We start from the raw sequence: 27,807 nt of genomic DNA, 5'->3' as shown, positions 1-27,807 counted from the left end.
CATGACCCCTGCCCTCAAACGTGTTGGTAATAGGTTACATCTAGCATACTATGAACCATATTCTGGTTGCTATTTGAGGTATATTGAGTGTGCCTAGCATGGGCAAAAAAGAAAAACAAAGCAGGAGTGACAATGGAAATTTCAGTGTAATGTAGGAGACTTGATGATTCCTGGGTCACACTACTCACACAAATAACAAAATCAGGAGATTCCATGCTAATAGTTTGTTATAGAAATAATGTATGTGTTATGTATATTTTCTCAATTTTGACATTTCTTCTGGAGACTATTATCTTAAAGGGGACTGCTTCTCCTTTGTGTTTAATAATCACACCTTCGTTTTCCAACCTGATGAACTTCATATCTGTTGGAATTTGTGCAGTAAACACTAAATAATTGGTGCTGTGTAGTCTTTATTTATATATATAAATTTATATAGTCTTGTGTTTGAAATCATCTTTTCCTCACTTTTCTCCTTTATAAAGGAAGATACCAACTCTGTTCAAAGAATAATTTACCTTTTTTAAAAAAAAAATTTATTTATTTATGATAGTCACACAGAGAGAGAGAGGCAGAGACATAGGCAGAGGGAGAAGCAGGCTCCATGCACCGGGAGCCTGACGTGGGATTCGATCCTGGGTCTCCAGGATCGCGCCCTGGGCCAAAGGCAGGCGCCAAACCGCTGCGCCACCCAGGGATCCCCGAATAATTTACCTTTTGATGAGTATGAGTTTTCATGATCATAAGCATTTCTGAAAGATATAATGATCTTTGGTTTAGTACATTGATTACTTCATATGTGCTCCAGCATTGTTGAATAGGCCCTTTTTAAAAAACTGAAATATCAAAAGAAAATGAAAAGGTAGTATAGCAAAACATTATATGCAGTAAAAACTGTGATCAGAGGAAAATTTAAAGTTGTAAATGCCTGCATCAGAAAAGATCTCAAATCAGTAGCCTAACTTTGTACCATAAGGACCTAAAAAAAGAGCAGACCAAACTGAAAGCCAACAGAAGGAAGGAAATAATAAAGATTAGAGCAGAAATTTTTAAAAATAGAGAATAGAGGGATCCCTGGGTGGCGCAGCGGTTTGGCGCCTGCCTTTGGCCCAGGGCGCGATCCTGGAGACCCCGGATCGAATCCCACGTCGGGCTCCCGGTGCATGGAGCCTGCTTCTCCCTCTGCCTGTGTCTCTGCCTCTCTCTCTCTCTGTGACTATCATAAATAAATAAATAAAAAAAATTTAAAAAAAAAATTTAAAAAAAAAAATAGAGAATAGAAAAAAACAATAGAATCAACAAAATCAAAAGTTGGTTCTTTGAAAAGATCAAAAATTGACCTTCAGCTAAATTGACTAAAAAGGAGTCAAATCACTAAAATAGAAATGAAAATAGGGAATATAACTTACCAACCTTACAAAGATAAAAAAAATTATAAAGGAATGCTATGAATAATTGTATGCTAACAAATTAGACAACTTAGGTGAAATGGAGAAAGTCCTAGAAACATACACACCCTGAAAACTGACTCAAAAAGAGATAGAAAATCTAAACAGCTAAAACAAGAGATTGAATCAGTAATAAAATCTCTTCCAAAAAAGAGAAGTCTAGATACAAATGACTTTACTAATGAATTCTACGAGTCATTTAAAGAAGAATTAAACACCATTCCTTCTCCAACATTCATTCTGTGAGGCCAGCATTACCCTGAATACAAACCAGACACCGATATCCCAGGAAAAAGGAAGCTACAGATCTATATCTTTTTTGTATGTATTTTTTTCCTCTTTTTGTATGTTAATGTAAAAATCCTTTACAAAATAGTAGCAAGCTAAATCCGGCAGCATATTAAAAGGAATATACAGCATTGACCAAGTAGGTTTTATCTCAAGAGTACAAGGGGTAGTTCAACATATGAGAAGTGATCATTGTAATTTATTAATAGAATAAAAGGAGAAAACCATCTGATCATCTTAATCAGTGCAGAAAAAAAGCATCTGAAAAAATCCAACACCCTTTCATGATAAAAACACAAGTTAGGACAAGGAGGAAACTTCTACTTGATAAAGGTTATTTGTGAAAAACCTATGTCTGATGTCATGCTCAATGGTAAAACAATGAAAGCCTTACCCACTAAGATTGAGAATGAAATGGTGCACATCTGGCTATCTCAGTCAGAACATGTGACTCTTTTTCTCAGAATTGGGACTTTGAGCCCCATGTTGGGCATAGAGATTACTTAAAAAAAAAAAAAAGTGAGAACAAGACAAGGATGTCTACTTTCACCACTTAACATTGAACATTTTACTAGCTTTTCTGTTTGTTTTTTGTTTTTTTAAGAGAACATGAGCAGTGGGGGAGGAGCAGAGAGGAAGACTCTTAAGCAGGCTCCATGCCCAGCTTGGAGTATGACATGGGGCATGACCTCACAACTCTGAGATCATGATCTATGCCAAAATTAAGAGTCAGACACTCAACCAACTGAGCCACCCAGGCACCCCGAATATTTTACTATAAGTTCTAACCAGAGCAATTAGGCAAGAAAAAGAAACGAAGGCATCTAAATTGGAACGAAAGAATTAAAACTTTCCCTATTTGCAGATGGTGTGATCTTACATATACAGAATCCACAATAAAACTATTTGAGCTAATAAATGAATTTACCATAGTTGCAAGTTCAAAATCAATACACAAAAACTAGTTGTATTTCTATACACTAATAATGAACAAACCAAAAATAAGTCACCAACTCCATTTAGCATCCAAAAGAGTAAAATACCTAGGAATATAACTACAAAGTGTAAGACTTATATACTAGAAACTACAGAGCATTGCTGAAAGAAATTAAAGAAGACCTAAATAAGTGGGAAAATATTCAGTGTTCTAGGAGTCAGAAAACTTAATATATTTAAGTTAGCAAAACTACTGAAAGCAATCTACAGATTCAGTGTAATCCCTATCAAAATTCCAATGGTATCTTCTTACAGAAATGGAAAAGCTGATTCTCAAAGTTATATATAATTTCAAAGAACCCCACGTAGCCAAAACAATATCGAAGAAGAGTAAATTGGAGTACACACTCTTCAATATCAAAACTTTACTACAAAGCTACAGTATAGAACTGGCATAAGGCAGACACATAGGCAAAAGGGATAGAATTGAGAGTCCAGAAATAAACCCAAGTATTCATAAGCAATTGATTTTCAACAAAGGATGCCAAGACCACTGAATAAGAAGATACTATTCTTTTCAACAAATGGTGCTAGCATAACTGGATATCCACATTCAAAAGAATAAAGTTGGACCCTACCTTCTACCATATACAAAAATTAACTCAGTGCATCAATGATATAGGTAAGAGCCAAAACTGTATACTCTTAGAAGATATAAGAGTAAATCTTCATTACCTTGGCTTTGGGAGTAGATTCTTAGATATGACATCAAAAGCACAACAAAAGAAAAATATACGGTAAATTAGACTTCATCAAAATTAAAAATTTGTGTTTATCCAAGAACATTAAGAAGTGAAAAGACAGCCTACAAAATGGGACAGGAAGTCATATGTCTGATAGTGTCTAGTATTCAAAACGTAATGTATTAAAATTCTGACAATATAACAGTAGAAACATAACCCAATTCAAAAATGTTCAAAGTACTTGAATTGATATTTTTCTAAAGAAGATATACCAATAAGGCCTTCAAGCCCATGAAGAGATACTCCGCATCATTAACCATTAGAGAAATGTGAATCAAAACCACAGTAAGGTACTTAACACCCACAAGGATGCCTATAATTAAAAAAAAAATTAAAAGTAACAAGTGTTTGTAGGGATATAATTAGAATCCTCATACATTTCTAGTGGGAAGGTAAAATGGCACAGCCATTATTGAAAACAGTTTGGAATTTCCTTAAGGGCAGCCCAGGTGGCTCAGCGGTTTAGCGCTGCCTTCAGCCCAGGGTGTGATCCTAGAGACCCAGCATCGAGTCCCACGTCGGGCTCCCTACATGGAGCCTGCTTCTCCCTATGCCTGTGTCTCTGCCTCTCTCTCTCTCTCTCTCTCTCTCTCTCTCTCTCTCTCTCTCTGTGTGTGTGTGTGTGTGTGTGTGTGTCTCTCATGAATGAATAAATAAAATCTTTAAAAAAAAATAAAAATATATATTTAAAAAAAAAAGAAAACAGTTCGGAAGTTCCTTAAAAAGTCAAACATAGGGACCCCTGGGTGGTTCAGTGGTTTAGCACCTGCCTTTGGCCCAGAGCGTGATCCTGGAGTCCTGGGATCAAGTCCCACATTGGGCTCCCTGCATGGAGCCTTCTCCCTCTGCCTGCATCTCTGCCCCCCCCTTCTCTCTCTCTCTCTCTCTCTCTCTCTCTCTCTCTGTGTGTGTGTGTGTCTCTCATGAATAAATAAATAAAATCTTAAAAAAAAAAAGTTAAACATAGAATCACCACATGACCCAGCAATTCTCCTAAGTATTCCTCAAAAGAATTCAAAACAAATACTCAAATACCCATACACAAATGTTCATAGCAACACTATTCACAACAGTCCAAATCTAGAAACAACCAAAAGGGGATCCCTGGGTGGCTCAGCGGTTTGGCACCTGCCTTTGGCCCAGGGCATGATCCTGGAGCCCCGGGATCAAGTCCCACGTCAGGCTCCCGGCATGGAGCCTGCTTCTCCCTCCCTCTGCCTCTCTCTATATGTCTATCATAAATAAATAAATCTTTAAAAAAAAATAGAAACAACCAAAATGTCCCATCAATGAATGAATGAATGGATAAACAAGCTTAGTATATCTATGCAATGGAATATTACTCAGCCCTAACAAGGAATGAAGTAGTGATACAAACTGCAGCATGGATGTATTTCAGAAAACATGTGAAGTGAAAGGTCATTACATATGGTTCCAAATTATATAAAATATTCAGAGTAGGTAAATTCATAGAGATAGCAGATTCATTGTTGTAAAGACTAGAGGAGGGAAAGAATGGAAGTTAACTGTTTAATGGGTTAGGGTTTCCTTTGGAGGTGATGAAAATGTTCTATTAACTAGATGATGATGGTCACATAACATTGTGAATGTACCAGATGTCACTGATTGGAAACTTTGAAATGGTTAATTGTACGTTTTGTGAATTCTAGCTCATTTTTTTTTAAGCTGAAACAACCAAAATTACTTAAAATCATTAAGTAGTGTGATAAACTGAGAGTTTTTCTTGATTATTAGAATGGAGGCAGGAAGTGGGCGACTGTGACTGGTGTTACAAAGTTCTACTGACTCATTCAGACCACAGCTGAGGTTTTTTCTCAGTACCTCTGTGATAATCAGTAGCTAAAAGGACAGCTACTCAGAGTATGGTGATGGCAGGCATTAAATATGGAATAGCAGGATAGTCTATGTATCAGAGGAATCACAGCTCTTTTCACCTGAGAGCATCTTCTCAACTGTCCAGCACCCTTTCCAGTTGAGGTCTTTTTCCCTCAGCTGCCAGAAAACTTAAAACCAAAATCCGCCAAAATGACTTCATTAGCTTTATCTTAGGGTCACTGGTTTAGTAGGTCAGGGCTGCTGAATCTCTGGATCTCAATGAAGCACTTGACAAAGCCTCATGTTATCGTAGCATACCATAGGGATCTCCTCAGCCTTGTCATCCTAATGTCTTTGGGGTTTTTTAATACCATTTTTTATGCCCCAATACTAGAAAGGCTAGCAAATGCATTGGTTGACAGACTCAGAATCTTAAAAAGGCAGAAATGAAATATTATAATGGATAAAATATAACAAGATGAATTTTATCAGGTAAATATTAACTGTTGTACTTGGGACCAAAAAAACACAAGGAAACTGTTGGAGGGCCAGGACTTAATAGCAACGTATGCAGTAAAAAGTAACAGCATGTAATCACTCCTAACCTCTTAATATGAGCTAGCACAAATGGGTTATTTAAATGCAGTGTTGAAAATGACTCTGCACTAATCAGGCCACATCTGGGGCATTGTCATCCATTCTATTTTACAAGACACTTTGACAAACTTTTAATAAATCCAGAGGTTTTAGAGGTTTTATGTCAGAGATGCTGAGGATTACTTTCAAACCCGTGCCATGAGACACAGTTGAAGAAAACAGGAATGGCTAGTCTTGACAATATTGGCAGTCTTCAAACAAATAAAGCTATCCCCCCTTTTTTTTTTTTTTAAGATTTTATTTATTTATTCATAGAGAGGCACGGAGACACAGGCAGAGAGAGAAGCAGGCTCCATGCAGGGAGCCCGACGCGGGACTCAATCCTGGGTCTCCAGGATCACACCCTGGGCTGCAGGTGGCGCTAAACCACTGCGCCACCACGGCTGTCCCAAATAAAGCTATCCTAAAAGAAAAAAGAAAAGGAAAAAATAACAGAATTGACTGCCTTGTATGGTCATGAAAGCATTCAAGCAAAGACTTGGTGGCCGTTTTTCAAAAATATTCTTGATGACTAAAGGGTAGAACCACATAGTAACTAAAGTATCTTTTAACCTTAAGGTCGTATAGATCTGAACAATTACTAGAAAGCAGGCAACATGAAGATAGGAAAAAAGAAAATGTAGGTTTAAACCAATGGTGTAAAATAAATAAATAAATAAATAAATAAATAAATAAATAAATAAATAAATAAATAAATAAACAAATAAACCAATGGTGTAATAGAACTCAAAAAATTATATGAATCTGGGGGCAGCCCGGTGGCGCAGCGGTTTGGTACTGCCTGCAGCCTGGGGTGTGATCCTGGAGACCCGGGATCAAGTCCCACATCTGGCTCCCTGCATGGAGCCTGCTTCTCCCTCTGCCTGTGTCTCTGCCTCTCTCTGTGTGTGTGTCTATGAATAAATAAATAAAATATTTTTAAAAAATTATATGAATCTGAATTCAAAACATTATTGAAGGTACTAGGATCTTCTGAATCTGATTAAGAAGTGATGATATTTTCAGGTTTGGATTAGTATCAGTGGGAAGATAACTTCTTTCCTTGGCTCTGTTTTATAGTCTAGTCTCCTGAGACAAGATTTAGGGCTTGGAAGCCCCGCACAGCTGTCTTCTTCAGGAAAACCTGGAACACCATACTACTCATTCTCTGCCACAAGTTCCAGGAGAAGACCACTCCATGACTCTGCAACACTTGGTAAGTGTGTTGTACAACAAATCCTATCTCCCAGATTTTTTTCAACCTCTTAGTCTTCTGGCTGCACTCTTATTTAGTAGTAATGTGGTTTCTTAAGTATGATACTGATATTAGAGCTTATTTGCATAAAAATGTATCAGATATTTGATAAACAATCACTTTAATAGTTTGGTCACCATAAGAGGAACTAAATAGTGGAAAATGGGACTAATTTTTCCTATTATAATAAAAATAGCATGTGGTAATATTCACACCTTATTTTTTACTAAGATTGATATAATGCTGAACAGTTTACAATGTGGTTTTATATACTTTCTCATCTTGTTGGTCCAATAGCCCTGCTGGTCAGTAGATGTAATACTAGATTTAACATAAAATGAGGGTCAAGAGGACACATTCTTATAATTAGTAGATGGTTTACCGAAGATAAAATTTAAGATTTTCTGACTCCATGTCCAGTGTTCTTTGTATATTTGTTCTTCTACGCCCCATTTTTTTTAAATTTGAGGTAAAATCAATCATATTAAAATGTGCAATTCAGTGACATTTCATATATTCACAATGCTGTGCAGCCATCATCTCTGTTCTCGTTCCAAAGCATCACCTCAAAAAGAAATTCAGTATCAAGTTTTGAACCCTCATTTTCCTTAGCTTCCTTCTTTTATGCCTTATACATAGCCTCGCCAGGCTAATCTGTTTTGTATTGCTGCTTACAGCAAGCCTCAGGTGTACACACTGGCACCTTATCCAACAATATTTAAATGTGAGAATTTTTGGTGATCCCTAACAAGGAATTCTTTACACAAGAAAATTGAAGTGGTACAGGATGTCTATACCAAGGGTTTCTGAAATAAATATAGCCCACTAAAAGAAAGTATGTCATAATTATCTATTCCACAAATATTTGTTGACTGCCTCCAATTTATAGATCTACTACCTTCTGTCACACCTAGATTTTTGTGAAGTAGCCCTCATCCCTGGGCCTAGAGTATGCTTGAGTATAGAAAAGGGCAATGATGGTCATGTTTGGCATAGAGAGCTCTAACTAGATGTACCCGCCTCTCAGCATTATAGGTTACTTATGTGTAATAAAGTAAGCCCAGATGGTTTAGAACAGTATACTGTTTAATATTAAATGATAAATTGTGGGCACCTGGATGGCTCAGTGGTTGAACGTCTGTCTTTGGATCAGGGCATGATCCCGGGGTCCTGGGATCCAGTCCCACATCGGGCTCCCCACAGGGAGCTTGCTTCTCCCTCTGCCTGTGTCTCTGCCTCTCTCTGTGTCTCTCATGAATAAATAAATAAAATTTTAAAAAGAAAGAAATGATAAATTGTAAAGCATCTTTTCTCCATCTTCACCTTTATTTCCCACCACATGAGTTAGAGTAGGAACATTCATTGAGGCTAGATGTATCAGTTCACCCTAGAGAAATATGTTGTTAGTATCTATGTGAGCACATACTATGACATAAGATGCTAATATGGACCAATATACTGTTACTAAAAGTTCAGGAAGAAAATAAACTGTTGGTTCACTAGGAATTGGGGTGGGGGTATAAAAACTCAAGTTTTCCAGAAATTAAAACTTATATTTTCTTCATTTTCATTTTGATTATGATAGTGATAGATACTGTTATCTCCTCCATGCCAAGTATATATCTTCACAAAAATTTTGTGATGTTGTAATATTAACCTCCTGTTACAGATGAGGAATCAAGACCCAGGAAGCTAAGCAACTTAGCCAAGGCTTGGTACCCAGGCAAGCCTACTCATTTCCTATATGAATACCACTTAGTAGATTATTATTCCATTTTCTCTCTTATTTTTTTTTTAAGATTTAATTTATTTATTTGGCAGAGAGAGAACACAAGCAAGGGGAGCGGGAGAGGGAGAAAAAGGTTTCCTCCCGACCAGGGAGCCCAACACAGGGCTGGATCCCAGGACCCTGAGATCATGACCTGAACCAAAGGCAGACGCCTAACTGAGCCTCAAGTGCCCCTATTATTCCATTCTTGTTATTTCTCAGTCAGCCACTCTTCCTTGGCGTTGGAGTTATTCATAAAATCTCAGAGTCAAAAAGACTTTGGAGATTATCTATACCCACCTCAGTATCTTAAGCTGCTTAGATACTTCATGAAGTCAGCATTCTACAAAACAGTATCAAGCTATCTATAATATTTTGCCACAGAATTTAATATAAACATAGTAATAATGGCTAGAATTTATTGTCACTCTCTGTCAGGCACTGCCCCGAACATTTTTCATGTATTATCTTTATTTCAATAACTCTAAGAGGTATTAACCCCTTTTTACATCTTAGGTAACTGAAGCTCAAAGAGGTTAAAAGTAACTTGCCCATGTTCACATAGCTGCTGTTATTTGGAACTGCTGAAATTAGGAGCTGAAATTTGAATCCAGCCAGTTTACTCTCTTAACTATTAGATTTTGCAACCCCTCAAAAGTAAACTATGAATCTCAATTAATGATTTTGAATACAACATTATGTATGTAATTGTGTAGTGGCAGTCAAATGATGAGATAAAAATATAAAAGTGGTTCAGTCAGTTAAGCAGCTAACTCTTGATTGCAGTACAGGTCATGATCTCAGGGTTGTAAAATTGAGCCCTGTGTCATGCTCCTCGCAGGGCATGGAGCCTGCTTAAAATTCTCTCTCCTTTTCCCTCTGCCCCTCTCCCCTTCTCTCTAATTAAAAAAAAAAGAAAAGAAACATTTCTATTCACATAGGAAGTATAAACTGCCCGAAACTAAATTGCAACATCGTCTGCTAGTAATTAATCCAAAATAGATTGATGAGCTCCAAAATGATAGGAGCAATTCTGGTCTAATAGAGTGTGGCTTTTATTCAAAAGATACTGTATTTATTAGTTGTGAAGAGTTGGGTTCTAAAAAAGCCTCACAAAAATTTTCTTCTAAGTTTTTTAAGTATAGAGTGTGCCAGATGTTGTTTATCTTTGGCACTTTTGTTTTAAGGAAGTATAGGCTGCCTCTTGGCGTAGAGACTTGGATGGTAATGAATGCTTTTTGCCCTTTTATTGTATAAAATTTTTCCACATGTTACTTATAAAGTTGCTCTTTTAGCTTTGCAGCCTCTTAGAATATAAATTATAAGATGCCCAGCCCTAATTAAAAAAATGAATTTCATTCTTTATTAAACAGCTATGTCTTACAATGGCATATAATTTATGACCTAGGAAAATATCATGCTTAAGTCTCATTTTTGCAGTTTGTAAAATAGTATACTTTACATCAGCCTTCTTAAAAGTGGACCCCTCTGAAAAATTCTGAATTTCATCCATTATTTGTGTAAGATTGGAATGCTGCACTTTACCACCATTTTTTTTGTATAGTAAATAAGATGGACAAGTTTTAAATTTTAAGTTTTACAGATACGAAAATTAAAGTAACAAGTAAAGCTGGTTAAGTATCTATGAAAAGACTCATGTTCTCATTTGTATCAATAAATGATATATGTCTTACAAAGAAATAGACTTTCTCTAGTTATTATTTGGAAATACTATAAACATCCACGGATAAATTCCATAATAATTAGTGCTGAATTGGCAGTTTTAACCACACATTGTTAAACAGTACATGTTGCTACAGAATACAAGGTGACATGGTATATGACAGTGCCTGTATTTAATTGTTTATGTAGAGTTTCTCCAACATGATTATCGCTATAATTTTTCATTTATTAAATTTGATTTCAGATTTTTAACATAGTAAGTTATAGCACAGCATTCACTTTCAGTCTTTTTCAATGTGATTTTTAAACCTAGTTTTTCATGTGATGTGGACACTAAATTTGCATCTCTTAAGCAGTTTTATTATTAGAGTGACCTGTTGCACCAAATGCCCCTCTGCAACTGAAAGTGAGAAGTGTGATATAAAGTGCCTGGTATGGAGCCTCGCACATAATGGGTACTTAAGAAATGTTAATTCCCTTTCTTCACACATGTTTGTTGGTTTGTTACTTTATTTTATTTTATTTGCTTTCTTCTTCCTAAACTTACGTGTATGTATTTCAGAATATATCACTTCATTAGGAAAACTGTTTTGACCAGGAACCAATTAGGAAGGATGAAACCCCCATCCCTATATGCCCTTGCTTATTCCTAAATATTGGAAAACAAGATAGGCTTTAAAAGGAAAAATTCTTTCCTGTTCACTTGAAGTCTCACCTCTTCTAATATAAATGCTGATGAAATATATTTTCCATATGCAGATCCTTTGCAAGCAAAGAAAGTCAGAAAGGTGCCTCCTGGTTTGCCTTCTTCAGTAAGTACCCATTTTTTTGACTTTGTGGTAAACAAACCGATTTCAGGTATTCAGTATTTGCTGGCTGTAAGGATATATTTGATTGGTGTCAGCAGGCACATGCACACTTCACATAGTAACTGTTCACTGTTCAGCGGAGTCATTGATTGAGATAAATCCACATTTAATGTTAGGTTTTTAGATATCTCTGCAGTAATTTGTAGCTTACTCATATGCTGTTACTCCATGTCCCTGTCATTTGAATTCCCCTCTTGGGAAGAGGACTAGGCCGGTAGCTGTCAAAGAAGATCTCCTGTACAGGTCTTTTGATGTTTAATTAGTCATTATGTTGCTGAACAGGAGGACAGACAGAGATTAATAGCTGAGAATCTTAGAAATTTACATTTGTAATAATCCCAGTGGAGCTAAAGACATTAAGATTCGGAGGACATGTTCGGCTCAGCTTGCCTCAGTAGGACTGAAGTTATTAATATGCATAAATCACCGAGTCAGATGTTCATTGTGAAGCCCTTGTGGATTTTAAAGCCTTCATTAAGCCTTTCCTAACTTCAGCCTAGCATCAGGAAAGCTTTCAAGCAACTAGTTTGTTGATCCCCCTTTGCTCAAAAAATGTATCCTTTGAGAATAAAGAGCTTTCATGAAGAAGGTTGGAAAGGTTTGGTGAACAATCATTAATGGCCATGATAATCTAATGCTGTAGGGGTGTTTGTGCTATTAAATATACTTTATTCTTTTAAAGAGTAAAAGTATTTGTAAATGAACCTACATCATAAATCCACCTACGTTTTAAAAATCTCTCGGTGTGAAAAGGGAAAAAAATTTTTCCCCTTTCCCTTTGCTTAGAACAAACGGGAAGTGGGGCTTTTGGATTGAGGCCCCATGCCTTGTAGGGTACATCTCTTTGTTGTGTAAATGATGTTGGGCTTTTATTTGGCAGTACTTAACACATGGGCGCAGGTGCTGCTGGATGAGTCAGAGCTCATCGAAGTATACACTGAATGGAATATCCGGCTTGGCAAGTAGTAATCTAGAAGGAGCAGCATGGGTCTGAGCTTTTTATTTTTTATTAAGTCTGAAGTAGAGATACCATCTTTTTGGTTGTTTGCCTTCCTTCTTTCCTGTGTTCTTCCCCTGCCTTCTCTTCCGTGTGATACATGAAAACTCAGATTTGAAATCCTCTTTTAAACTCAGTTCCAGATGGATCGGAGTTTTATGCAGCCTAGGGCAGCTGTGCTCTGAACCTGCAACCTACCTGGAAGGTTGGATTGCAGCTGCAGGCATTCTTAAAAGCTTTTGCTTGCATAAGCACTTGGGCCACTAGAGGCTGAATAGCTGCTTGATAAACAAAATGAACACAATGCCTCAAATCATTATTCCCGAAGACAGGAATTTTTTTTCAACAACAGCTAAAAATAGTTGGGCAATTTACATTTTAACAGTTGTGTGCTGTGCAGGGGTAGGTGGTTCAACACTGTAACAGATGATTTCTGCTAGATTAACAGAAATCATATTTAAAACTGACAGAAGTGCTAAAACATGTAACTGCAGTTTTCTTATAATTTATTGCCATAATTCTATGAAAGTAATAAAAATTAAATTGCATATTAATATTTAGCAGGACTACACAGGTGAAAAAAAATAATCAGATTTGTAAATGAAAAATTCATCTCATTTATTCTTAGCCTGACACTGATTTAAAAAACCATCTATTTTTGGTGTTTTGTAGTTTTTTCATGTTTAAAACAAACAGGCAAAATAGAACAGCCTGGAAAGAGTATACACACTGGAGGTAACCAGTATTCCTTCCAGTCCTAATCATAACAGCATTCACTACTTGGTGGTAGTTCTTTGTACCATCTCATGTGTTAGGACAAGCCACAGGGAAATGGAAGTGCACTGAATTCTGAACTTTGATTTCTTTGAGAACCATTAGGAAATTTTATAAGCCAAGCCTACTTACATATTGTGTTACTAACTACCTTCCTTGGGATTTATTAGATATTTGTGCAGAACAGAATAGAAGGGACGCCTGGGTGGCTAGTGGTTGAGCATCTGCCTTCGGCTCAGGGAATGATTCCAGGTCCAGGGATCAAGTCCCACATCAGGCTCCCTGCAAGGAGCCTGCTTCTCCCTCCCTCTGTGTCTCTGCCTCTCTCTGTGTGTCTCTCATGAATATATAAATAAAATCTTAAAAAAAAAAACATAGAATTCATTGTTTTCTATAATATCAGCATCAAACATACACTACTTAGAAACCATGCTGAAAATAGTATTTAAACATATTGAATGTTTTTAAGGATATATAAGAATAAATGCATTTTAATTGATTGAAAGTATATTTTAGATTAAGTGCTATGTTGATTTTGAAATCTCAAGTTTTTTAAAGGGAATTTTTTTTAAACTTTAAAAATGATACTTTGAGGGACACCTAGGTGGCTCAGCTCAGTGGTTGAGTGTCTACCTTCGGCTCAGGATGTAATCCCGGAGTTCTGGGATTGAGTGCAGCATTGGGCTCCCAGCGAGGAGCCTGCTTCTCCCTCTGCCTATGACTCTGCCTCTGACTCTCTGTATTTCTCATGAATAAATTTTTTTAAAGATATTTTGATAAATATTATCAAAATAATAAACTTCTGAGGATACTTATGGTATTTACCTTTTCAGCATCTAAAGCAAATGGGAGGGATGCCTGGGTGGCTCAACAGTTTAGCGTCTGCCTTCAGCCCAGGGCGTGATCCTAGAGACCTGGGATCGAGTCCCGTGTCGGGCTCCCTGCATGGAGCCTGCTTCTCCCTCTGCCTGTGTCTCTGCCTCTCTCTCTCTCTGTGTCTCTCATGAATAAATAAAATCTTTCATAAAAAATAATAATAATAAAATAAAGCAAATGGGAATTTAAATTTACAGTTTCCTACTGAAATGCTTTTACTGAAATTTATGTAATGTATAGATCTTTAACAATATGAATTGTGAAAAGGTATAAAAATGAATATGGACTGTGTATATTTTATTTCATCATCATTTGAATATCACTTCCCAAACAAAACTAGAAACTTGGCAGTAATATCTCAGATTTCACAGTTTACTGCTTGTCTAAAATATCTTTAATCATCTGTAAAATACATGTTACCTTTACTAAAGAAACAGTAGAAAAGCTAGGGGAATATTGTACTACTCATACTGCTACAAAAACAATAAGCAGGGTTACTTAACACACAAAGCATTGATAATATACTTACTTGACCACAGACCCCTGGTTAGAGACCTTTTCTTTTTGTAAGCCATAATATAAAGTTAGTTATTGTAAGCACAGAGGTCAGCCCCTATATTTCTCTGTGTTACAACTGAATGGTAATTCCTATCTGTGGATGAAGGGCCCAGTAAAGGGTGTGTTGGCATCATTAAAGCAGTATGGTCAGTAAGATTAAGAGAATGATCTGATCATTTAATGATTGATTGTATGACCCTGGACTTGTCAGCCCTTAGGAAGTTTGAAGTGGAAAGTCAGAAGTTCTTTTCAGATCTAAAAATGCTAAGTACTTACAGTTTTAAAACTGATATCCCCCCCCCCAAAAAAAAGAAAACCCTGATGTGCCTAGTACATTACCAGAAAGCATAGTTGCATAGCTTTCTTCCTGCTGATAAAGAAAAGTGTCCTTACGCACATTAACGTTTCCACTTACTTTTCTAGGTTAGGTTGGAATATTGGATAAAATAGGCCGGTAGCAACAACATTAGAATGACATTGAAAATTCTAACATAGGGGTGCCTGGGTGGTTCAGTCTGGGTGGTAAGCATCTGCCTTCAGCTCAGGTCTTGATCTCAGGTCCTGGGAGTGAGCCCTGATCTGGCTCTCTACTCATGGAAGAATGGGAGAGCCCGCTTCTCCCTTTCCCGCTCCCCCTACTGGTATTTGCTCTCTTGCACTCTCTCTCTCTCTCTCTCTCTCTCTAATAAACAAAATCTTTTAGCAAAAAAAAAAGAAAGAAAATTCTAACATATACACACACTATCATTACCTTCAGGGAACTTACCATCTAGTATGAGAAACAAGCATTCAGTGAATGAATTAATTGTATTGCAGTGAGGCGAGCAAAAGTGTATACCAAGCACTCTGGAAACATAAGTAGAACTAACCTTACCTTGGAAGTACTAATGGCCTCGGGAGTTGATATTTGAGCTGTGTCCAGAAAGATGAGTAGCAATTTTTCTGTTAGAGAAGAGGGAGGATGAACTAGGCAGGTAGAGGCATAGAAGTGAAAAAATAAAACACATGATCAGGACACATCTTAGAAGTACAGCATTACTGGATCCTATGCCAAGTACAACTTTTGTACTTTTTCTGTAGAAGAATCACTTGCCCACTCTAGAGGATGATTGGGGAACATATAAAATCAGTCCAGATATGAAAAGGTATAAACTGGGCAGCCCAGCTGGGATGGCTCAGCAGTTTAGCGCTGCCTTTGGCCTAGGGCTTGATCCTGGGGACCCGGGATCAAGTCCCGCAACATCGGGCTCCCTGCATGGAACCTGCTTCTCCCTCTGTCTATGTCTCTGCTTCTCTCTCTCTCTCATGAATAAATAAACAAAATCTTAAAAAAAAAAAAGGGTAAAAACTGTCACAACAGTCTACCCTGGATAAAGTCCTAAAGTATCCTGGTTGATTAATAATAGGAAGCATTTGCAATTGTTAAGGCTTATCAAGGGAGACTTTAAGAAGGCCTGGTACTTAGACTTTGTGATATTTTCCTCCTTTTTTAGGATTCCTGAGCTTCCTTTCCCCTTCTCCAGCCCCTAACTTTAGTCTTTGTTCTTGTATGTACATCGGTTGTTTTTCGTCTGTATCAGATCTGTACTAAGATACAACGTTTACAGAAAATTTTGAAGCACTGGATGGGAATTGGGGGTAATTGTAGGTTTTTCCTAGTAATTTTTTTGGGGGGAAAAAGCATTTGTACTGTGTTCTGTATACTGTGCATCCTTTACAGCCTTAGTGTCACTCTGTTACAGGTGCAGGACTTACATGTATGAGGATCTGGGTTAACCATGATCTGTATTATCTTAATCTTTAATCTTTGTAACACCTTTAAGATAACTAATACTCTCTTCTTACAAATGAGGAAATTGAAACTCAGAGATATTACGATAATACAGCCAAGATTACAACCTAATTTAATATCAAAGACTGTTTTCTGCTTATTTTGTTTATTTTGAATGTTAAAGCATGTTATATATCTTGGTTTATTCATCAAACATCCTGTTTAGTATATTAACTTTAAGCCATAGTTTATTGTGTCAATTATGTTTTTGTTGATCAAATTTATTTTTAATTGGCTTTGTTCTCTTAAGAACCTATCACTATCTGAAGGGATGATGTAGAAAAGCAAAGACTTTCTGTTTCCAGTCCAGCAGATGATGGATTTTATCTGACCTTAGCTGCTTTTGATTTTAAAACCTTTGAGAACTTGCTTTTAAGTTTTCTGAACACCAAGTTTCTATTTGTAAAAGGAGATAATAATGCCTGTCTCAAATGTTAGTGTGCAGGTGTCCTGTGCCTAATGTGTGCCTAGCATATAATAGATACTCGATAAAGGTTATCTTTTCTAGTTCCTACCACTGTAACCTGAAATTTAAAGTACTTAAGCATTTCATTTTTACCAAATGTTGCTGAAAAGCAAGCAAAAGTTTGAAAACGTAAGGAGAGATAAATGTTAGACTGAAAGAAAAAAAATTTTATGTTACCTAGACTTGTATATATAATATATGTGCTTGACACATGAGTGGTAAATTGTAGCTGTTCTTTAGAAAGCATTCATTTTCAGAAAAGGAGAGAAAATTCCTCGAATCAAATTCTCCGTAGAATACATACTACTTATTTTTGTTTTCTGAATTATCAGGAAATTATCATTTCCTCCCCTGTATTTTAATCATTGGTTAAATAGGCTTATGTTCCTCCAAAACATTTCTCAGATGAAAAGAAGTTTCTTTGTTCTTTATCTCTTAATTTAGTGTTAGTATTTTCATAGATTTTTTTATATGCTGCAGAAGATGTTGAATTCTGAAATAAGCAAGACACATTCAAAATTTTTATCACCAGAAAGTAAACACATAGACAAATTCTAGAATGCCTTTTTTAGACTCAAATTCTTCCTCATTTTGTTCTTCTTCAGTAGCACTTGCAGAAATCTTTTAAACATCACATTTTAACATCTTTTTTAATGTGGCATGTATTCATTATGTTTTGAATGTAACTGGCTTGTAGTTCCATACATAGGCTGATGACACAATGTTTCTTAAATGCTATGCTATGCTTTGTCCTTTGTATGTATTTTCCCCACAAAAGCTATTACACTTTATCACATAATCTTTGCTTTTTGGTTAAACTCTCAAGGTGTATTTTACCAGCCCAGGCATCAAGAAGAAATTTTTTTAGTTAGCTCTTACCCATGGAACTTGGCTTCTGAGTTAAATCAAAGCAGCTTAGAATCCACTTTATCTTGCATTGCTGCAGATAGGCAGAGTTCCGTAGCCTTTCGTTTGGTAATTGGCTGTCGAGTTTAGGAAATGATGCCTTTTTTCTCCTAAAATTCTTATGGTATTTTATATTGTTAGGAATGGCTTTTTAAAAATTAGTGTGAATTTTGACTTGGAAAACTACCATTCAAAAGATTACTGACAATCTAAGCCAGTAAGAAAAAGGTAAAGGGTTAGAACTATAGAGAGACTTGTTATCTCCAGTTTATCCACAAAAATAGCAAGCAAGGTGAGCAGCAAGTAGAGTACTCTCAAAGGGAGTGTCTTATGCAAGTCACTTGAAAGCTAACAGAGTGATTATAGACAATTATCTGAGGCCTTCAAGACTAGCAAGAATCCTAGTGCTTCTGGACTAAACAGTAGACACACAGCACCAGCTTCAGCTGAACTTTATGAGTGAGCCCTCCAGTTCTTGAACATGAGTTGGAATAGGTATTAGCCTAGCTCCTTTGGCAGACAACCATAGAGGGCACAGAGTAACTGTAGGTACCAGAGAGTTTCTTATTTCTGACAGTTAGATAAGCTGTCTCTATTTGAAGGCCACTGTCATATAAAATTTCCAAAGTGGCCAATTCTTTCTCTGACTTTATAGGTCAAACTAGCAGGAAAAATCTTAGTATATAAAGAGAAGGTTCTATAATCCCTTCCAAACTTACATGCAGTTTGGTCATTGAATGGAAGATTTTCTTCATACATTAATAAGAAATAGCTTCTGTTTATGCTGACAGCATCCACTGTTCTGAACAGTATCAGAATTGTATCAGTATAGATAATAGGCTTTCAATCCATAGTCCTAAGATGTTCATTTTTGTGATGAGCCAGTAATGCCTTTGATCTTATTTTAAGTCAAAATGTAGAAGGATAAGTAACCAGCGAGTGAACCCTGTGTATCCAGATGTGATTGTACAACGACAGTGATAATTTGTTTTCTGACCTCTCGTTTTTTAAAAAAGAAAGAATGTCTGATTTTCAGAGCTGGCTTTTAAGGTTTATTGAACTCTTCAGTTGCTGATATTTCAGAGCTTTAAGACTTCACAAACCAGATGCAGAATAAGACCCAATGTGTGTTTGTGTGTGTAACTTGTATAGTTTTTAAAGGATGTGTGGTAATTGAATTTTGTGAATGCTTTCAGAGTTTAAGCCCACTGTCAGGGTGTTCAGCATCAATAGAATCATGAAAGGGTTTTTGTTGTTATTTTAATCAAATACAATTGAAGATTATTTTTGCAAGTGTAGGAAAGAAGGAATAAATTAAGAATTCCAAATGTGGATCCCTGGGTGGTGCAGAGGTTTAGCGCCTGCCTTTGGCCCAGAGTGTGATCCTGGAGTCCTGGGATCGAGTCCCACATCAGGCTCTCTGCATGGAGCCTGCTTCTCCCTCTGCCTGTGTCTCTGCCTCTCTCTCTCTGTGTGTCTCTCATGAATAAATAAATAAAATCTTTAAAAAAAAAAAAAAGAATTCCAAATGTTATCAGTGGAGATGTTTGGGGCTCTGGATTTCATTCTAAGTTAGGGAAGGCAGTTACATCCTAAGTAATATGCTGACATGAAATTTGCCATCTCTGATACTCCCTTTGTTTTATTTTATTTTTTTTTTAAGATTTTATATATTTATTCATGAGAATACACAGAGAGAAGAGAGAGAAAGAGGCAGAGACACAGGTAGACGGAGAAGCAGGCTCCATGCAGGGAGCCCGACAAGGGATTCGATCCCGGGTCTCCAGGATCAGGCCCTGGGCTGTAGGTGGCGCTAAACCGCTGAGCCACCAGGGCTGCCCACTCCCTTTGTTTTAACTAGTAGTGATTTTACTTTGAAAAATCATGTATTGTACTTCTATTGTACCTAATTTCAAGGACTATAATGTATGCTAAATAGATAAATCCAGTTAGACTTTTATGCATTTTAAACACTGTTAGTCCAAAGATAGCTTTTAATTTCTCCCATGTTTTATTTTTTTAATAGATTTTAAACAAATTTTAATGTGTTGGCCATTTAAAGTTTTGGTCTTTTATCATCTGTAATTATTTTATTTTATTTTAAGATTTTATTTATTTGAGGGGGGTGTGGAGGAGCAGAAGGAGAGGGACAACCAGACTCTGTCCTGAGCACAGAGCCCAATGCAAGGCTTGATCTGAGAACCCTGAGATCATGACTTGAGCTGAAATCAAGAGTCCCGACGCTTAACCTATTGAGCTACCCAAGAACATCCATCTATAATTATTTTAATACATAACTCAACATATCTATAATATGCCAACATTTTACTAGTGTTCAAAAATAATTTGGTTCTAGAAATTATGTTTTTGGAAAATTTGCTAGAACCTGCTTACCTTTTTGTGAATAGCCTATATTTCTACTCTTCCTCAATGTGCTTGACCAGGAGTCAGCAAATTTTTTGTGTCAAGGGTTATACAGTAGATATGTTTGGCTTTGTGGGCCAGATAATCTCTATAACAACTGTTCAACTCTGCTACTAGAGCATGAAAGAAGCCACAGATGATACTTAAATGAATGGACATGGCTGTGTTCCAGTAAAATTTTATTTGTAAAATCAAGTGGTGGGCCACATTGGCTTACAGCCATAATTTGCCAACCTCTGTGTTAGACTTAACTTAAGCAAGTTATATGTTTATTTTTTTTAAGTTTTTTTTTTAAGTTATATGTTTAAGCAGCTGCATTCTTACTCCCCACAATGTAGTTCCTGTGAAAAAGACCCAAAGTGAAACAAAATTAAATAAAATTAAATATTTGGGGGGCCTGTTCCCTGGTTTTTTGTGGACTTTTTAGATTCATTACCTGATACTCATTAGTCTCTTCATTTCCTTTAGACTCTAGGGCACTGGGATAGAGTTTAATGTATTAACAGAAACTTTCCAGGACTAAAATTTATCTTACTCTGTGATAGTGGAAAAGCCTCAGTGTTATAAAGTGGGTGGTATGGAGTCATAATTTTTCTAGATTTTTTTTTCTAGATTTAAATGTCACATTAGGTGATAGTATGCCGGAGAATGTATTGTATCAAAAGTAAGGCTATGAATATATACATATTAGTAAATGATTATTTGAAACAATTGGGCATAAAGTACTTAAAAATTTTGATTTTTATATAAACAGCCATACTATAATTTTTTACTTAAACTTACATATGTGCATACTCAGTCATCATCTTTTATCCTGGTCCAACTTTCTCATAGAATGCAAAACTAAAAAGTTGTTCCTAACAGCTTGGGAAGGAATTCCAACCCAAATGTGATTGTGAAACAAATTCTGGTGAAACATGAGCACTCTCTAAACATAAAAGCTTCATGTGAAACTTAAGAGAATCTTCCATGACTAGAAAAATCATTTTTTCAATATTAATTTTTGTAAAATTAAGTGAATATTTATGGCTTATTTAGTTCCCTTTTTAGCTTTATGATGGCTAGTATTAATAATAATTAAAAAGTAATAAAGCTCTTAACAACTTTTCTGACTTGCACTTCATAATTTTTTAAATTATATAACGATATTATTTCTTTTTTACATCACCAAAGATATTTATATATTTTAAAACTCAGCTGAGCCATCCAGGGATCCCCCAAGTAAAATCTTCAATAAAAAAAAAAGAAAGAAACTTTTTGACACTAGAGTGGGTTCCATTTAATATATCTCCAGTGAGTGGAATATGAATCCATTTTCTTAAAGTCACTAAATTTATATTAAATGCTTAAAATGAGTGAAGAATTATTTTAGGCTTTATGGATTTAAGTATGAATAAAGCATGGACCCTTGTACCCTGCCTTCATGATGCTTATAGTCAAAACATTGACCTTTGGAAAGAAGTAATTTTTTTTTTTTTGAAAGAAGTAATTTTGAAATTTTTTCTATTGAGTAATTGTTGCCCTCTGGGCACATCCAGGAAATGCTTTTTGAATTAAATTAAGAGGGTAAAAATAAATACTGTAAAGCCATTATTTTATGTCATCGATAATAGGGAAGATCATCTGTTAATGACTACCTGCTCCAAGCTGTATTTTTCAGCTTCCTCCTACTCCAGCTATTCCAAATCATCAAAAATATATTAACTTCTTTTCTTTGTATAAGAATCTAAATTGGGCAGCCCCGGTGGCCCAGTGGTTTGGTGCCACCTTTGGCCTGGGGTATAATCCTGGAGACCTGGGATCGAGTCCTGTGTCAGGCTCCCTGCATGGAGCCTGCTTCTCTTCCTCTGCCTGTGTCTCTGCCTCTCTCTCTCTGTGTGTGTCTCTCATGAATAAATAAAATCTTAAAAATAAAAATTAGACCATTTGTCATCACCTGTTGCTGTCATCATTGTCCAAGCGATCTTTTTTTTTTAATATTTATTTATTTATTTATGATAGTCACACAGAGAGAGAGAGAGAGAGAGAGAGAGAGGCAGAGGGAGAAGCAGGCCCCATGCACCGGAAGCCCGACGTGGGATTCGATCCCGGGCCTCCAGGATCGCGCCCTGGGCCAAAGGCAGGCACTAAACCGCTGCGCCACCCAGGGATCCCTGTCCAAGCAATCTTTCTTTCATGATTATGGCAACATCTTCCCTACTAGTCTTCCAGTTTTCCTTCAGTCATTTTTTTTAACACAGGGAAATCCTTTTAAAATCTAAGTCAGATGATATTCTTCTTTTCAAGATACTCCAGTAGTATTTATTACCACTATTAAACCAAAGTCCTTAAAATGGCTTTCAAGACCCTTCTGATCTGACCCCTACTGCCTCCCAGATACCATATTCCACTAATTTACCCATCTACCTGCACACTTGCCCTCTTACAGCTCTTTAAGATATCAGGCCTGCCATGGGACCTTTGCATTTACTCTTTTCTCTGCCAGAGCACACTTGACTTCATATCCATGTAGTTGGTCTTCTCACATACTTTGATCATATATCACTTATCACTGGGGATCTTTCCTGACCATCCTACATAAAATAGCAACATGTCCCCATCACCCCCACTTTTTTAACCTGCTGTATTTTTCTCTGTAACACTTATTATTTATTCTCTGATATACTAGAATTTGTTCATCTGTTTCACCCAGGAGAAACCTGATAAGGCAGGGGTTTTCTTTACGTTGTTTATTGGATTATTGGTAGTACCTAGTTGCATAATAGATGCTCAGTGAATATTTGTTGAATAAATGAACAAACTCAAATGATTTGCAGTATAGCCATGGCTCTTCTTTCATCCTGGACCATGCTCAGCTGAGAGTAGTCTCAGAAGGCATAAACAACATACTGGGTAATCTGAAACTAACAGATCCTTCGAGATGAATTAGGTATATTTTATCCATCTATATTATAAGTGTTTAACATGCTTAAACTTGGGGCAGCCCTGGTGGCTCAGCGGTTTTGCACCTGCCTTCAGCCCAGGGCATGATTCTGGAGACCCAGAATCGAGACCCATGTCGGGCTCCCTGCATGGAGCCCACTTCTCCCTCTGCTTGTGTCTCTGCCTCTCTCTCTCTCTCTCTCTCTCTCTCTCTCTCTCTCTCTTTCTCTCTTTCTCTCTCTGTCTCAAATAAATAAATAAATAAATAAATAAATAAATAAATAAATAAATAAATAAATCTTTTTTAAAAATGCTTAAACTTTGTAAAAAGTTTTTCAGGGAGGAAAAGAAAAGACCACTGAAATTTTTCCATTTATATAGACTTAGTCTTTCCCTCTGTTAGATATATTAGAGTTAGAAAGATCTGCATTTGGTTTTCCATGTGAGGTCTCAGCATTTGATAGTTGTGTTCTTATATTCAAGAGCTATTTCTATTTTTAAAAAAATTTATTTATTCATGAGAGACACAGAGAGAGAGGCAGAGACATAGGCAGAGGGAGAAGCAGGTTCCCCGAGGGGAGCCCAATGCAGGACTTGATCCCAGAACCCGGAATTATGCCCTAAGCCAAAGGCAGACACTCAACCACTGAGCCACTCAGGTGTCCCTATTCAAATTATTCCAATTTTAACAGCAATAATAGTTTGAACCTTTTATATATCAGTTATTTCAATATGAAATAATGTTAGGGCAAACAGGAGTTCTCAAGATCACACACCTTTAAAGGTACTATGGTATTGCTACTTGCTTTTCACTCTTTACTTTCCTGTTCTATCTGGCAAACTTTCTAGCCTACGTGTTCGTTATAGAATATACCTTTGTTTATAATCCACATAACAGGGATGCCTGGGTGGCTCAGCCGTTGAGCATCTGCCTTTAGCTCAGGGTATGATCCCGGAATCCCGGGATCGAATCCCACATCAGGCTCTTTGCAGGGAGTCTGCATCTCCCTCTGGCTCTGTTTCTGCCTCTATCTGTGTGTCTCTCATGAATAAATAAAGTCTTTAAAAAAATAAAAAAAAAACTATAATCTACATAACAATCTTATTTTATTGATCTACTAACTTCTCCGCCAAATGGCACAAAGAAGCAAATCACAGGCCCAAAATTCTTTATTACAGAATAGAAGAGCAGGAGCCACAGCCTACTTAATTACGATGGGCTCCCCATTAACTCCTTAACTTTTTGTTGCCTGCTAAAATTATAACAAAGCCATCTTTGTAAAGAGGTCTACATGTTTATTTGAAGGACATGGCCAAAAATCTTTTATTTTCAGATTGATACTATGTCAAACATAAAATATCTGTCATGTAAATCAAATTGTACATTACTGAGAAATCAAAATTGTGGGGCTCCTGGCTGGCTCAGTTGGTGAAGTGTACACTCTTGATCTCAGGGTTGTGAGTTCCAGCCCCATGTTGGGTGTAGAGGTTACTTAAAAATTAAATCTTAAAAAAAAAAAAATGATACTGAGCTATTTGAACAATGACAACATTAGATAAGAGTTGTTACCTATTGGTAAGATGTTAACCCTTCTCATTTTTTTTTAACATTTTGTTCTAGACATTACATAGCTTTTTAAAAAGATGTTTTATATTTTCTTTTTAAGATTTATTTGTTCTAGAGAAAGAGGGAACACAAGCGGAGTGGGAGAGGGAGAATCTCAGGCAGACTCCATGCCCAGCATGGAGTCCAATGCAGGGCTCAGTCTCACGACCCTAGATTATGACCTGAGCTGAAACCAAGAGTTGGATGTTTAAATGACTGTGCCACACAGGCACCCCAAAAGATGTTTTAAATGAAAATATTACTAGATAATAGAAATATGTTATTAGCTCTTTATAAAGATACTTCATTTGCTAGTATAAATGCTATAAATGCTATAAATACTATATAAAGCATTTAGATTCAGCTTGGAACTGAGAAGTTGTGATTAAGTTTTTAGATTCCCTTTTGGATCTTCCTTTCATTTCATGTAAGGCTTTTAAGCTCTTAATTATGCCACTCACAGATACAATTATAAAAATATAATTTAAATTTGTGTGGACAGTGGGTCTCATTTATGGCATTGAGTCACACAGGGTCTTCAAAAATAGTGACACAAGAAGATGTGAAATATTTCAAAAGACACCTAACAAATTGTGTAGTCTAGTGGAATAAAATTATCCATGGTCTCTAAAATACCAGATTCCTTTGACTAAAATGATTTCAGCTCAGCATGGCAAAGTTTCATTTCCCTATTAATCAGAAGTTCTGAATGAAAGTTATATGGCTTTTTTTTTTAACAGGGGAAAAGTATTTGTTATAATTTAATAAAAATTTGAGAGATCTTTCAAAAGAGGAATTCCTTGTTTGGGGGGGGAGTGGATAATAAAAGGTTTTATTGGTGGTGAAATGACTAGGAAATCTTTGGCCTAATTTAATGCCTGCACTTTGTCGAAATGGAAACTTGGACTCAGGGAAATGCAATGTCCTACCCTAAGCTCCTATACCTTCTAAGAGAGCTAAAACCTGGATCCCTGTCTCTGGACTCCTAGTCCAGGGCTCTTTTTCATTATATGGTGTGACTCCACAGTGTTTGGAACCTGAGCAGCCTATCGCACATTACAGAGTACTAATGAGTCATAGGGAGAATATTTCTGCCATATTATATGTACTTGTGATATAGGGTTGACCTTAATAATAAACATTATTTTGCCACAAAAATGAGTTTATTTGGGAATAACAGAGAATTGCAATTCAGGACAAACAAGCTATGGCAAAACCAATAGGCAAGTCAAACAAAGGAGAGGAATATTATTTTAGGGAGAAAAAGAAAGTTTGGAAGGTTGTTTTGAAGCAAACAAGAAAACTTAGAGAAAACCAAGAGTTCAAGGTGAAAATGTTTCTCATTGATGAGCTGTGGGGGTAGTCAGTTTCTTGTAGGAAATGCAATATACATCTTTCCCCGTTGGGCCCTGTAATTGATTTTTTTTTCCAGTTGAGGATTCTTCTGTTAAGGATCTATAATTGACAACCTTCCTATAATTTGACATTGACTGATAGGGCTTCTCTTTCAGCCTCCCCTTCTAACATCCTCAGTCCACTTCAGTGAGGTTTCTTTTTAATAGTTTTCACAGTACATAGAACAAGTAACAGGTTTCTTCTTTCAAACTTTTGTGTCTTTCCCAGTCTGACTGATAAAGGATACTTGTTGTAGGGGGTGGCATTATGGCCTTTCACAGTGAAGGATAGTAATTAGTCCAAGTTCACTTTTGTTTTTGCTTTGTGTTGGACTGACACCATCTTTTATTTCCTCCCCTGTTTATTATACCCTTTTCACTTGTGTTTTCAAAATGAGGTATTATTTGACTTTTGTTCAGAGTGGTCACAATTTAATAGTAAGAAACCATCTTAAAATTGGATTTTCCATAAATTCAGGATCTTGGGTGACTTCTTGCAGTGACTACAGCTATTAATTGTTTTGTTACTTGATTACAATATGAAGCAGGATGATTTTGTAGACTCTAAACATTTAATTAATTATCGATATGAAGTACTTAAAAATTACTGCCATGAACAAGAATTTTTACTGGGACCAGAAATAGCTTAATATATAAATTCCTTAGAGCTTTAGACTGCAGATTCTTGAAATGGCTGTGGGCTAAAATGCAGGTGTTACTTTTGGTCTCTTTAAAAATAAAATAGAACATAGTATCTTGTTGCTGTTCCATTTCTCATAAATTAAAGGGATCTAGTGCTTTCCAGTTTAGAAGAAAAAAAACTGCAGAAGAAACAAAAAAAAAAAAATCAGGTGGCGCTTTCTCTAAGTGAGAGCTAACTTAACCCAAGACCAAATTGTTTACCTTCTATAGATGATTTTATTTTTATTTTTTTATTTTTTATAGATGATTTTAAATAATAGTTTTGTTTGCTTGCAGTTTTGTTGTTCGGTTGCCTAATAAGTCAATAGTCAAAAAACTTTGTCTTGAAAGCTCTTCAGAAGTGCTGATTTATTGAGGAATTTTAAAACCTGAGTGTCCTCATCATTTTCTTTCACTTGCACACACACACACCATTAGGCAGTCCTGTGATTATAGAGCCATCTGCAGGAAAATTATCAAGTTGCAACATAGTTAATGATTCTCTTACCATGTTATTTCAAGTAGCAAATGAGAAGTGACAAACTGCAATTCATGTGGGGAAAGAAATGGACAGCCAAGAGATGTAGGAACTACTAGGGAGGGGGGACCCCATCCTTCAGTTTTTCAAAGAAAACTGCTTTGTCATAGTGAGTTTGTGATCAAAAGAAACATGCAATTTGCTTCAGGTTTTACATATTCTCTGTAATTACAGTTCTATCTCATTTGAAGGGTGTCTAATGATAGCCTTTGAGAGGCTTTGTGTGATCCATCAGCTCTTTTTGTATTAATATCAGGAGGATACTATTTATTTACCCCAAAAAGAGATTTATTTGCTTTCTCCTCCAGGAGT

General features: G+C 36.4%; 1 protein-coding gene across 8 annotated transcripts in view; it reads left to right on the top strand.

The window, feature by feature from the left end:
• The window catches only part of TCF12 (transcription factor 12), a 375,082-nt gene that overhangs the window by 283,668 nt on the left and 63,607 nt on the right, over positions 1 to 27,807 (top strand). For all 8 annotated transcript variants that reach the window (XM_055319710.1, XM_055319706.1, XM_055319716.1 and 5 more), the window contains 2 exons: positions 7,028 to 7,163; positions 11,413 to 11,465. In XM_055319710.1, the coding sequence (XP_055175685.1) occupies positions 7,028 to 7,163; positions 11,413 to 11,465 (189 nt within the window). The remainder of the gene's footprint in view (positions 1 to 7,027; positions 7,164 to 11,412; positions 11,466 to 27,807) is intronic.

This window comes from Nyctereutes procyonoides, unplaced genomic scaffold (assembly GCF_905146905.1).
Source record: "Nyctereutes procyonoides isolate TBG_1078 unplaced genomic scaffold, NYPRO_anot_genome, whole genome shotgun sequence".
In the NCBI taxonomy this organism is placed as follows: Eukaryota; Metazoa; Chordata; class Mammalia; order Carnivora; family Canidae; genus Nyctereutes; species Nyctereutes procyonoides.
Note: the sequence above shows the minus strand (reverse complement) of the source record. Positions and strands in the feature narration are given on the sequence as shown.